The sequence below is a fragment of the Calonectris borealis genome, chromosome 4, assembly GCF_964195595.1.
Source record: "Calonectris borealis chromosome 4, bCalBor7.hap1.2, whole genome shotgun sequence".
NCBI lineage: Eukaryota > Metazoa > Chordata > Aves > Procellariiformes > Procellariidae > Calonectris > Calonectris borealis.
Genome location: NC_134315.1, coordinates 45,541,802 through 45,555,745, shown reverse-complemented (window position 1 = coordinate 45,555,745; position 13,944 = coordinate 45,541,802). Strand labels below are relative to the sequence as shown.

Sequence of the window (13,944 nt, the reverse complement as noted above, 5' to 3'; positions counted from 1 at the left end):
AACACTTCTTTTTTTTTTGCATATTGTAAGTAGCTCCAAGGCATGTCTTTGTCCATTTTTTAGTGGAGAATCATCCATTACATTTGGCAAACACTGAATTCTAAACAAATCGTAAATACTTTTTGAGCCTACCAGGATTAATTAATGTGATTCTTACGCATTCTGTGTAACAACAAAAATTCATGTTAGCTGTTTTGTTGTGTAAATTCATCTAATCCATAGAAATACCTTTCCCCTTTCTAATGAGTAGGGTGATATAGTTGTACTAATAAATAGAAGTTCAAAGCCATTCCTAGTCCTGTCCTCAGGGCCAGTTTTTTTGAGATGAAAAACAGGGTTACCCATTTAGAAAGAATGCAAAACAAGACTTTGTAGTATACATTCGTCTCTGACTTACTAAGGCTTGTTACATATTTTCCTCTCATAGGCAAGAAAGGCAAGCATCAGGAGTATCGTCAAATATTTATCTAACTAGCAAGGCACAAAGCTCTGCCTGTTTTGTTTTCCATGTTAACTTCAGAGTATAGCACAAAGCTAGAGCCCTTTGTCCCTCTACTGTGCTTAAAGTCAATTCAGATCAAAACTCAAAAGGTTTTATTCTCTTCCTCATCATTATGATCACATTTAAGACTAAATTTAAGACTGAGTAGACTTAGATTTGAAATGGAAAACAGTAGTTCAGTTTGGAATACAGTTTCCACATACGGTAAGTATAGTCCAAAAAGAAACCTACTTATCTTAAACATGCATTTTGTTACACATGTCCAGTTGGGTTTTCAGTATCTCCACAGATGGAGACTCCACGACCTCTCTGTTCCAGTGTTTGACCACCCTCACAATAAACACAACTGGAACATGGACATTCACAGTGAAATTCTATTTGAAAGGACGCAGGAATGACTTTCTGTGCTACTTAAGTCCCACATGAAGAACTAACACAACTGGAACATGGTCTCTTGGAAGTTTGTGTTAGGAAGCTTGTTGATGAAAGGGCTCTATCGTGTTTTACAGGATATTGAGGTTCAAGTGGGTAATATAAATAAATTGCTACTTTATGACCTGAGCTTGCACTGAGCTGTTTGAATTTGAATCATCTTTTTGTCTGAGCTCTAGAAATATCTGGATAATGGGAGATTAACCTAGGAAGAATCAGCAGGCTAGTTAAGCTGTTGTAATGATTACACCAAGTAGAGATCTCTCTGCAGGGGCATAACATAAGCTTTTAACACTGATGCATTCATTACTTCTGCATTAAAGCATTTGATGTAGCCATGTATCAGTGAGCTGTTATTTAAGAACAGAATGTGACTGGTCACATAGCTGCCTTTGAAACCCACCCATTGCATTATCAACAAGATTGAAGAAGGTAAAAGATACTTACCGTTATCATTGCCTTGTTTAATTTCCTCAGCAGTTCTATCAATTAAAACATACAATGACCAAACCACACAGGTAATTGCAATTACGTGGAATGTGACTGAACAAACTATTTTCCTTCTCTCACTGGTCGTCATCTGTAGTTTCTCCCACTGTAATTTAAAAAAAAAAAAAAAAAATCAGACTTGTAAAATTCTACAATAAACTGATTAGGCCATTGTAGCTCTTTCTACCACAAAAACAAGCAGTAATAAAATTAACAAATCCTTTCATTTTGATAATACACATTACGGTAGTATGTGCATTGTCACTGTAAAATTCATCATGATCTCTTTTTCACAGATTCAGAGGAATGAAGAGTTCTGTTCTGTTTTTGTCTCCTTGCGAGTGACATCTAAAGTAATTTCATTGCAGTACAGTCATAACGTGTTAATAGGTAAAAAGCTGAATACTTATTTTAACTTTACCTGATGCACACTTCTGGTAATGAGAGAAGAAAAACCCCAAACATTAGCTTGTAATACTTAAACTATTCTCAGCTATTCTCAGTTGCTTAAAATTAGAGGAACACAGTGTGGAACAGTCCTCCCGTAAAATAAAAGCATAAGAAATGCAACTGCATGAAGATTAAATTCAATAAACCTGAAAAGATGATTACGTGGAAATGATCGTACATGATAGCAGTCAAACAGCCTCAGTAACGCAAGAAGGATCTTCCAGGCCATGTTTGTGAATTATGACACTAAATCCATCATATGTTTTTGAATTATGGCACTAAATCCTAGCTTAAGTTAAGGCTATTTTAAGACGAAATAGGCTATTCTCTGCATTTGAACAATGCAGCTCTTGAGGTGATTTTTTTGAATCTCGCTTATGAAGACGTCATTTTTTTCTTTAAAATAAAACGCTTGCCTTTGAAAACAGATGAAAGAATACGACATTTAAAAGCAAAACGCCTCAATTCTGATGAATAATCTCGGAGTCGGTCGCTAGCACCCGATGAGTGAAACGAGTACAACCCACAGCCCACCAGTGCCACCTCCCCGCAGCCGCGCTGGCGGGAGCCCCAGCCGCGCCCCAGCCGGCCTCCTCAGCCACCGCCGGGACAGCAGAGCCGCTGCCCGCGCTCGCCCACCTTCAGGACACTCAGGTTGCGGCCCCCGACAGTTGCCAGGTGCCAAGGCTGGATCAAAAACCCTGGCCGCTTCAGAGCACCGAGGTGGTATAAATTTACTTTGAAGGTCTGAGTTTGGCTTTGCTTTCCTCGTTTGGGTTTTTTTTTGGTCGGCTGTTTTTTTTTTAATTTTGTTTTGGTTTGTTTCTGGGAAATAACAGCTTTCCCTAAGTTGCTTGTGACTAGTGGTGGAGATGGCATCTAAGCTAGATGCTTAGACTTTAACCTGAACCTGAATGGCCATTCTTCTAGCCTGAACACTATTTGCTGTCCGGTCACGTTTCGAGGGAGCACAACTGCAGCAGAAGCTGAGGCGTGTCAGTGCGATGTCACCAAGAGGGCGAACTCTCAGAAATGCTTCTTCCTGCCATTAGTTTTACAGCAGTACATACCGGGCCAAACAAATTTCATTCTTTAATGGCAGTTGGAGCTTGCACGTTTCAGAGCTCTTGCCTCAAAACACAATCTCTGAAGCATTTTCTAGCCCTTGCCAGAATTTTACGAACTCAAGGCTTAAATAACTGTTTAGAAGAGGTGAAATATTTCCTGAGTAATATACAAAAAGACAGAGCTAGCAGTTTATTCACCATCTGATACCTCATTTCAGTTTCTGATACAGCTACTTAGGAGTGAAAACTAAGTTTGCTGGGTTTATAGGCATTAAAAAAAAGTAATAAAACAAAAAACCAGAACCTTATATTCATTGTAGTTCATGTCGGTAGTATGCAGCGGTCAGACCAGACAGGCTGCGGCATTATCATCACAGTTTTACCATATCATTACAGTGACCAGGTTACACAGCATTTGACCTGGAGAGTTTCATCCTTTTTGCAGTGAAAATTCAATTCAAGCCTTACAACAGGCTTTCTGTCCAAAGAAAAGGTTGTCTTTGTCCAGATGGAAGAAAGGATTTTACCTTAACCCTTCACTTACCTGTGGATGCTTTGTGAGAGATCAACGTTGAACATAAAGAAGAATGAATTGTGTTCTTAAACAGAAATTTTCTGTCACCTCAACTCTGATGCTACACTTTTTGGTCTACTGGAGAGAAGACTCTGTGCGAAATTTTCATTGTCATGTATACCTGAAGTCTCATTGTAGCCATTTTACTCTCTGTAACATACACAAAGCCTTAGAGTGTTGATCTGAATGCCCAGTCAAATAAAGCTTTTTCATATGGAATTTTAAAGTCAAGGAAGAATGCTGGTCCCATTACTCTGAATGTAAACATTTGGTAGGTGGAAAAAAACCCCACAAAACCAAACAACCAACAGGCAGGATAGGTAAATAAAGGAACAAGCTTACAAACTTCTGCTGAGATTTACAAGCAAGCTATATCGGGAGAGGGAGCTAGGAGAAATGGGCTAAAGTAGGCCTTTTTTGCTAACATCCCGTGATCAAATCCAGCCAGAAAGCAAGCCAAGGCCTCCCAGACTCTGCTTCCCCTCTCTGCCCCGTTTTCTTCTCCCACAAGACAGCATGCCTGCGTGCCTTCTCTATCCACACGCGCGTTACCACACCAGAAGTAACCTGGCTGGCAGGAGACCGGGAGAGGCCACCGGGGCATGGTGGCTATGGAACTGGAAGACTGTGCAGAGCATCCTGTACTCCCAGTGGGGGTACAAGAAAGGAACAAGGACCAGGGAGAGACTCCTGCTCACACGCAGAGACGCAGGGGGATCAGAGTACTTGGGAGCGTTTTACAGCTTTCAGTGTCTCCCAAAGCTGTGCTTCTGTTTTGCCCTGTCCTAGCTGCAGTCCCAGTTCTCCTCTCAACTCCAGTCATGATGGGCTGAGCTGAGAAGGGGAAATTCACTTAAACTTTGCGCTCTACTCCTGGTGATCCCTGTGGTAGCTGAGGGAATTTTCCTGTCCTACTCACGTATTTTAGCTTGGCTGAACACAGAGTACTATGTGACGACTGTCACTGTCTACTAGACGAGTGATGTTAGTAGATAAGCCAGCAATGTAAGTTGCCCTGGAGCAGAAAAGTGCAATTCACTGTTTTAGGATTTTTGCAATAGGTTTAAATTGAAAATTTAACATTAATGTTAGTACAGACTTGCTTGGATAAAAGCACAGTGAAATGTGCTTTATGTGAAATAAAAATTGCTTGAAAATCCATAGCAAAGGCTATGAGACAACAATATATTGAGCAGTGAAAGCATCAGCCCCTTTTACTTGCGCTTTATCAAGTCCAGGACTTGATATAGGCTGAAGTTGGGTGGGTAAGTCTGGCAGGTGCTACCATGTCACACAGCGCATTAATGCCTCCTTAACCACTGACAAATTCACCTCTGCTGTATTTTGAAGCTTCCGCAGTTCTCATGGCTCTCTACATTCATGGTGGCAAGATAAAAATAAATTGCATCACATTTTATTATCTTCATCAGTGATCTAGAAAAATGTACAACCATCAGGTTGATGACACTGTGACATGCCATGGATAGAATATCAGATGCCACCAAGAACAGAAAAATAACAAAAAAGTAAGTGCCCAGATGCAATTTTCCTTGGAAACTTATATATTAATACTCCTAAGGTGCTCTAGAGACTGGAAGGAGAGAAAGAAATGGAAGACTGTAACAGCCAGAGGAGACATTTATGACTTGCAAATTATTGAGTCACTAAACTGATAGGCAAACACTGTAGTTTTTGCCCAGCCTCCTCCAAAGTACCCCTTCACTGTTGTACATCTGATTGTCACCACCCACAAGATTCCTTAATCCTGGCAGCAACACAAACACAGACTGGAAATCATCACAGATGCAGATGGTTTAATGTCCTGCAAATGCAAGCAATCGCATGAATATCATTATGCTCCACAGAACAGGTGTGCTAGAACACTTCGTAACATCTAACAACCACAAGATCTTTTACACAAGTCACCAAACAAATCCACAATGCAGCAATATGTATCCCAAGAAGAAAGCTGGAAAGATCCCCAGCCCCCTTTTCATTTTCTGAATAAGGTTTCTGAACACTATACTTGCACTGTGCTCCGCAAACCACTGGAGGGTGGTAGGAGACTGTTTACCTGCTTCAGAGGGTCCTACCCAGAAGCCAGAATGAACTGTCAAAGGAAAGAAGCTGGATTGTAAATGTGATCAGAAATACTCCTCCAATCCAATTCACAGCTACTTCTAAAACACGACATGCACCTCAGCCTGAATTCCTATGCTTTACTGCCAGAGAAGTTTGTAATAATCTTGAAAGTGGCAGCTGTAAAACTGTACTCTGTTCTAGGTTTCTACCTCCTGTTTTGGTTTCGTTTCTTAAAGACTATCTTGCTCTGACACTTAAACGGAATGGTTACTGATTTCATAACCCACTCTTGCAATTACAAAATGTAGTCACGAGTCTTCTGGGGAAAGAAAAAAAAAATAAAAAAAGGAAAAAAAATTAATAGCCTACTCACACCTAAATCATACATAGCCAACCACTTCCCTTTCCTGTAACATAGTCTGAGAAAATCCCTGATATTTATTTTAAAGGACCAAAACTTGCCTCCCTGCATGTCACTTCTAATAAAAGCTTGGTTAATCAATATGCAACAAATAAATATGGATATTTTTTAATATCCTCTGAAAATAGATTGTCTGTGGATGTGGGGGATGCTGCTTCATATCCTAGAGATCCCAATACAGCCTCTCTTATAGTCAGAAGTAAAACTGCAATTTTAATTCCCTCCCATACATTAAGCTTTCTGCAGTGTGGTTTCATGATGGCCCAATGCAGAACCAAAAGCTTCACACTGCTCACACAAAAGCTGTTACCACACCACAGAATTGCACTCTGCAAACTTTGCTTCCTGTGTTCCTTTTCCCCACCCTCAGATTGTAGATTTACTGTCTGCCTCCCCCCATCCACCATTTTGTGTCTGCATGTTGCCTCCTGCTAGTGCTAATCTTCTGCCACATTGGCCACAAAATTTTGTCTCCACAGATTTCCTGAAGCAACTCCATATCTACTGCATGTTTGCAGATTCACACCTCTACAACCGAAGGTCTCTCTCCTGCAGGGGCTCATCACCGAGGATGCCAAATTGAAGGTGAAGTTAATGGGCTGCTTTGCAACATGCTATGAATGCTTGGACTTTTAACTCCTGCGTATTTTCAGGAACCCTATTTTTAAAAATTGCATGTAAGGAGGCCTGACAGGGCAATCTGCTATGGGCATGTCATTGCTAATAGTAAATATTTTTCCCGTTCTGACATTTTTTCCCTATCCATCATTTAGCAAAAAAATGACAATGAATGTAATGTAAACAGCACCCACAGCTGGAAGGACTTCCTTCTGCTCTCACCTAGTGCGAAAGTCATCATGTGTTATTTCTACAATCTAAAAAAGAAAGACTTTGAGCCAACCTCTATCTTGAAATAATCATGCCTGCAAAACGAAGGCTAAAATTATTTACTAGGGGCTGTTGTAGAAACTGCACTCTGCACACAGACTAGGAATACACAGAAAAACATCTTTCTTATCTCAAACCAGGCCTGAAGGATCTAGCCAGCACTTTTGAAAAAAGTTCTTAAGAACTGGAGCAGTGTATGATGAAGTGAGCCTAGCAGTGAAGATACGTCCATAGTCTGAGCGTGTAGCTCAGAGTTATTTATTTTCTGTGGTTTAGGGAGGGTTTTCCGGTCACCTGTTGCAGTACTAATTGGCTCAGGCTCCACAGTAAAGCGTTCACTACTATCAACCTACCAGCTGGCAGAAAGTAGTTTGCAGGAATGGAATTTGTGCAGTGGGTGGAGGAGAAAGAAATAATAGTAATAAAGGACAACAGCGCTCCACACATGTCGGGAGAACAAAATAGCCTCATGCAGATTTGAAGTGTTGATAAGAGATGAGACTTCAAACCTTGTAGTTTGAATAAAAGCATTTGGGGCCACTCTGTGCCACCTAAACCACATGTGGTTACAGCCTGTGCCTGAGGGACTGCACCTTAAAGAAGGACGAGGCATGCCTCACTGCATCCTGCTCCAACTCGAGACGTGCCCTTCATACCGTCCAACAGAATGTGCCAGGTCTGATGGCTGAAAAGAGAAGGGTTTGGGCCATGAAAACACCTCCTCCACTTTCTTTTCCCCAAACAGATCCAGAGCACATTCAGAGAGGAAGAACTGAGCAGCTTCACAGAAAACACAGAAACATATTTCTCATTGCCTTTTGTCGAAAGATACATCCCAGGGAAGAAACTCTTCTAAGGATCAAGAATAGAAGACCAGAATTAGACCCCTGCTACATTAGCCACTGAACACAAAAATAAAATAAATTTTAAAAATCCCACTTCATATGGTGCATCATACGGCCATATCTATGCACAGCCTTACTTTGATCTAGTTAGCTCATTAGATGAGCTGGTACAAATCCTTCTCCGGCAAACCTGTCTGAAGTTTACCTAAAATCTATTTCTGTCCCTAGGTCACACTAAACAAACCTGGTTGGAATTCAAATGAATGCGTGTATTTAAAATGCGTACCATTCAAATGAATGTGGTGTATTTAAAACACCTATTAAAAGTTTAAAACTGAACCAGAAACAGGTGCATTTCTAAAGACAAACACACTTTAGTTCACTTTTATGTGTGATATGCATGCCTAGAGTAATAAAAGAACTACATAATGAAAAATCTCACTTTGATAAACACCGTAAGATTCTCACCTGCAAAGAACTAATAATTCAGTTTTATCAAAATCAAGACAGCGCTGTATTTCTTTTTTAAGTGACAGTTAAAATAGCTGGACTTGAGTGATATAATCAGTATGCACCCCTCATAAACTTACACAATTTTTAGCTGTGTATGTCATCAATTAGCAGACCCTTAAACGTGTAAAATAGGGGTATTAAGTAATTTGAGAAGATAATTTCTAAAATGAAGTAGCTGTTTTTGCAATCTGGAAGTACTATTGAGAATACTTGTCATTTACCAACTAGAAGAACTTCAGTATCTGCATCCTAATCATTCCAACACAGACTAAACAAAAAAATGCTATGCTTTGGAAATACAGGAATAGCCAGACCTCATGTCCCTCTCATCCAATGCTCTGTCTCGGACAGAGGCCAACACCAGATGCTTCAGAGAAACATGCAAGAAACCCCGTGGCAAGTAATTATAGCATAATCTCTTCATATTGAGAGCTTCTTCCTAGCTCCCATCTGCTAGAAATTATTTTACATCAATATATAGAATGCAAAAGTACTCTACAAAGTGTTTACTTTCCAAGCATCCTCTTTGAATGCTGAAACAACATTAACCAATTCTTTGTTCAATAGAGGTTTACATGATCAGCCTTCGGTACTATCATGAGCTTCTCTTTTATAATTGTTGTTTCTTTTCTTGCCTTGTAAGATATTTAGGAAAAGGATCATTATCTCCTAGTACAGTATGCTTCAGCTACCTTATCTAAAAAGATAATCCTGACAGATAAACTGCAGGTGAAACATTAAACCACTGGTCGGGAGTGAACTATCACCATAATGCAAAACTATGGGGAATGTCTGGCACTAAGAACATGAGGCACACATCTAGAACTCTAGAAAAGACATACTTTAGGTGCCTGGGCATATGCCTTTATTACTCAAAAATCAAAAAGAAGCTACATGTGGGAAACCCATAAAGAAGCAAGGAAAAAAGGGGTAGAATCTATGTCTCCACTAACTTTTATCACAGTTAGTCAAGAATAGAAGCAGATGCTACTGTTACCTGCTCTCCCTACAGTTTTTCTACAATCATTCTATCTATCAAAAGGATCTAGTTTGTGTGTCACTTTTATTCTCTTTGCAGCTAGTCGTCTCCCGCCTCTGTCTATTCTGTCTTTCCAAAAGAGCAGCACACCTAATTGAAGGCATGACATTTTTCTCCAGTGACTAAGTAGCAAATGCCTTTAAATCACAGTCCAGGTCTCAAACAACAATAACTTAGACACAAAAAAAAACCATTAAAAAAAAGAATCAATCAATCTAACTACCATACCACAAAGCACAGATCATAATTATGCTGCAAGGCCAGTTAAGCTGAGATTTCAATTTCCAACCAAAGCAGGTGGGGGTGCTGTATTTTGAGGTATGTACTCTATAGGCAATACAAGAGCAGCCATGACACATGCTCAATGCTGGATTTGAGATTTGTCCTTCTATGACCAGGTGACCCGCTTGGTGGATGAGGGAAAGGCTGTGGATGTTGTCTACCTAGACTATAGTAAAGCCTTTGACACCATTTTCCACAGCATTCTCCTGAAGAAACTGGCTGCTCGTGGCTTGGACGGGCGTACTCTTCACTGGATAAAAAACTGGCTGGACGGCCGAGCCCAGAGAGTTGTGGTGAACGGAGTTAAATCCAGTTGCCGGCCGGTCATGAGTGGTGTTCCCCAGGGCTTAGTATTGGGGCCAGTTCTGTTTAATATCTGGGGAGGGGATTGAGTGCTCCCTCAGTAAGTTTGCAGATGACACCAAGCTGGGCGGGAGTGTTGATCTGCTCGAGGGTAGGAAGGCTCTGCAGAGGGACCTGGACAGGCTGGATCGATGGGCCGAGGCCAACTGTATGAGATTCAACAAGGCCAAGTGCCGGGTCCTGCACTTCGGCCACAACAACCCCATGCAACGCTACAGGCTTGGGGAAGAGTGGCTGGAAAGCTGCCCAGCAGAAAAGGACCTGGGGGTGCTGGTTGACAGCCGGCTGAACATGAGCCAGCAGTGTGCCCAGGTGGCCAAGAAGGCCAACGGCATCCTGGCCTGTATCAGAAATAGTGTGGCCAGCAGGAGCAGGGAGGTGATCGTGCCCCTGTACTCGGCATTGGTGAGGCCGCACCTCGAACCCTGTGTTCAGTTTTGGGCCCCTCACTACAAGAAGGACACTGAGGTGCTGGAGCGTGTCCAGAGAAGGGCAAGGAAGCTGGTGAAGGGCCTGGAGCACAAGTCTTATGAGGAGCGGCTGAGGGAACTGGGTTTGGTTAGCCTGGAGCAGAGGAGCCTCAGGGGAGACCTTATCGCGCTCTACAACCTGAAAGGAGGTTGTAGTGAGGTGGGTGTTGGTCTTTCCTCCCAAGTAACAAGTGATAGAACAAGAGGAAATGGCCTCAAGTTGTGCCAGGGGAGGTTTAGATTGGATATTAGGACAAATTTCTTCACCAAAAGGGTTGTCAAGCATTGGAACAGGCTGCCAGGGAACCGATGGAGTCACCATCCCTGGAGGTATTTAAAAGACGTGCAGATGTGGTGCTTGGGGACATGGTTTAGTGGTGGACTTGTTTTAGTGGTGGACTTCATGATCTTAAAGGTCTTTTCCAACCTAAACAATGCTATGATTCTGTGATTGTGCTGGGGTCAAAACAACCACGAGTCCTTCCTCCATTACAGCAGCCATAACAAATCATCTCCCAGTCTGTGCCAGAGTCTCTGTCTTTGAACACCAAGTAGCATGGGCTCCCCTTGCGCATCTGAGTGTATTTTGGTCTTAAATAGTGTGATGGATGTGGACAGAAGGCTGAGATAGCATGGTAGAAATAGGAAAAGGAGAGAAATTAGAGAGAAAGGTGGATATAGCAACATGCTGGAGATCAACATCCCATTACATAGTCTTGTACGCCTCTCCACTTTCTTTAGTCCTGTCCAATTAAAGTGAAATTTCTCTGAAGAACTGTTCCCTTAGGTACCTAAGACATAGTTATAATATATGATCACAGTTTTGTTAGAGAGTGTTTACTTGAATCACCTTCTCTTCAGTATTCATCACACTGCTTAATTTTCTCGATATCAAATTGCCTAGTCTGCTGAGAAGTATCTTGAAGCATGCATTTTGAAATTAGAGCTGGTGAAATAAAACTGGTGACACCTGAAAAGTTAAATCAACAAATATACTTTCTGCTTATTTAGCTGAAGTTATAAATGATGTACAGAGTCTTCTCCAGGAGTTACAACAGAATATTAGTTATTCGACCTTCCACATAGAAAATACTTTTCACTTAAGTTTGCCTTCTCTTAGACTGGTGCAAGCATGAAAACTCTCATTACTGCCTTGTACTAAATGTGCTTGGTCTTTTTTGTTTGCTGATCATGTCCTTGGTTCTCCCATTTGATACATTAGTAATTTAAACACACTTTCCAATATGTAAAATTCTTTAGAGTTCTAATTTATATCTTACAGAATAAAAACCTAAAGCCATTTACCTGGAGAACTTGCTGTGCAACCTGGCCTACAGAAGCGTGTATTACATCGCTACAGCCCAAGGCCCTACAGCATCACGTGTCATAACAGGAATAGAGAGAAGCATAGCAGCAAGCAGAGGAAGGAAGGGTACAAAGGTACCTTCGCATGCTAAGGAGTCTTGTGAGAAAAGGAGTACAGTTGACTGGAAATGGAAAGCAGCCATATCCGAAAGTCACTGAATGAAGAGTAGCCATTTGGTACTGTTGGATGAACCTCAAGAACATCTTGCATGTCTTTTTATCTTATTTTCTATCCTTCACTTTTATAGATCAAAGATGCTCTTACCAATTCTCCACCCCTCATCACCCAGTAAATTAATAGTACAAGTGAACCTGAACACTAATTCTTTTTATATGGTCATTATTCTCTTCCTGAAGTTGTAAGAGCAACTGACCTACATTGTATAGAAAATGTAACTCGACTTCTGAGCTACCCTTAACCAAATCAGTCTGAATTGTTACAAAGATGTGGCTTGGTTTAAATGTCCTTATATACCAAAACCCTGGTATTTTTAAATACATTGTTGTTTAAACATATCTAGACATATCTTATTTTTGCAACTATATATACAGTATATATGCACATGTCTGAATTGCCGCGTAACCAAGACTAAAAAAAGGAGCTGACGTGCTTCATTATCTATAAATATGACTTTAGCAAGAATACCGATTTCCCAATGAATAGCTACAGTTACCTTCTCTGTCTTTTAATTTTCCCACAAGACAGACTCTTTTGATCCAATTAAATAAAAATGAAATAGAGGAAATTTGTGCTGAGGAAAGGCTACAGTAATTAACACAAAACTAGAGCCTAGTGCTCTGGCAAAGAGCTGAGGGAAGCTATTCATTCTGAAAGACCTCCAACAAATGCCATACATTCCAATTTTGCCACACACAAATTGGAGCAGATGAATAAAGATCTGAATAATTCTTGGAAGAAAAGTTTCTTTTTTTCCAAGTAATTTTAATAAAATGCTACAGGAATAAAATTAAATTGACATGAAAAATCATAACATATACTGAGTAAACTGATAATTATCGCATTAGATCATAATTTAGATCAACTACGGTATTGCTATGTTCCAGAGAACATCACTATGTTCAAGAGAAGCCATTTTTTGCATGCCTTCCACCAACAAGCAAGCATCAGTCTGTGAACTAAACCTCAGTTCAGATCATTCTCACATCAATAGGCCCCAGGCAAAATAAATCTGAGGCAAATAACCACTGTAAAATTGTATGTGTTAGTTATGTGAGAGATTAATACATACATTAATCAGATCATGAATAGCAGCCCACTCCCATTAGAGCTGGTAAAATCCCTAGCTTCAAAATTAAACAGTAAAAGTGGCATTGTTACAAAAGTCCATGAATCACAATGACTGGTTTAGGTCAATGCTTGGGTTGATTATGCTTTTTACATTTTATATTACTAGCTATACATTTTGTGTCAGGGCACCATTCCATTCCATTTTCTTTAGTTGTAAAGCCAGTATCAAGAGATTCTCTTAATTATTTTCAATGCTTCAGCTACCCAGCCCCTCCTCTGTTATAACTATTGATGAGGCCATGCTGTAAAATGGAACACTGAAAGGACTGAAATAAAAAATGAAAAAGAGACCCCAAGTTCTTAAAAAATAAGAGAGAGGCTGATGAACTGCAGGAAGGGGTAGGACCCTCTAAGTAAAATGGAAGTGAAACCTTTTGATGCAAGTTGCATGTGTAAAACAGCTCAGACCAAACTGCTTATTTCAGCCTCAGAAAGCACAGAAGGATTTGTACTTCCCGGAGCTCATGTTCACGGTTCTGTGCAACAGTGGATAACACCACTAATACCCAGAGCTGGACAATCCCCTGAATTCCCTTTGCTTTTGTAAATGCTACCGAGCAGCAGAAGTAGCAAATTTGGTTACTAGCAGCTAATTAGAAGAGGAAACAGTTTTCATTCCGTTTTCTGGTATAAGATTTTTTTGTTTGCTTCTTAATGCAAGTTCAAAGCAATGAAAATAAGAACACCTTCCACCTCCAGGAAGGATGCTGTATATGGGGGTGTCCCAGCAAACTATCACAGTAAGAGGGCTTTTTTGCAAGCCTAAGGGTATGTAATGATGGTTTCAAGGTATGAGGCACAAGAGGTCAGAATCTCTCGTCAGAAGACCATGGGAACTGGAACAGCTGTGTGA

At 40.7% G+C, this 13,944-nt stretch overlaps 1 protein-coding gene across 4 annotated transcripts in view; it reads right to left on the bottom strand.

Moving 5' to 3' along the window:
* Nucleotides 1–13,944, bottom strand: part of MARCHF1 (membrane associated ring-CH-type finger 1) — a 259,802-nt gene that overhangs the window by 8,875 nt on the left and 236,983 nt on the right. For all 4 annotated transcript variants that reach the window (XM_075149398.1, XM_075149399.1, XM_075149397.1 and 1 more), the window contains one exon: nt 1,382–1,529. In XM_075149398.1, coding sequence (XP_075005499.1) covers nt 1,382–1,529 — 148 coding nt within the window. The remainder of the gene's footprint in view (nt 1–1,381; nt 1,530–13,944) is intronic.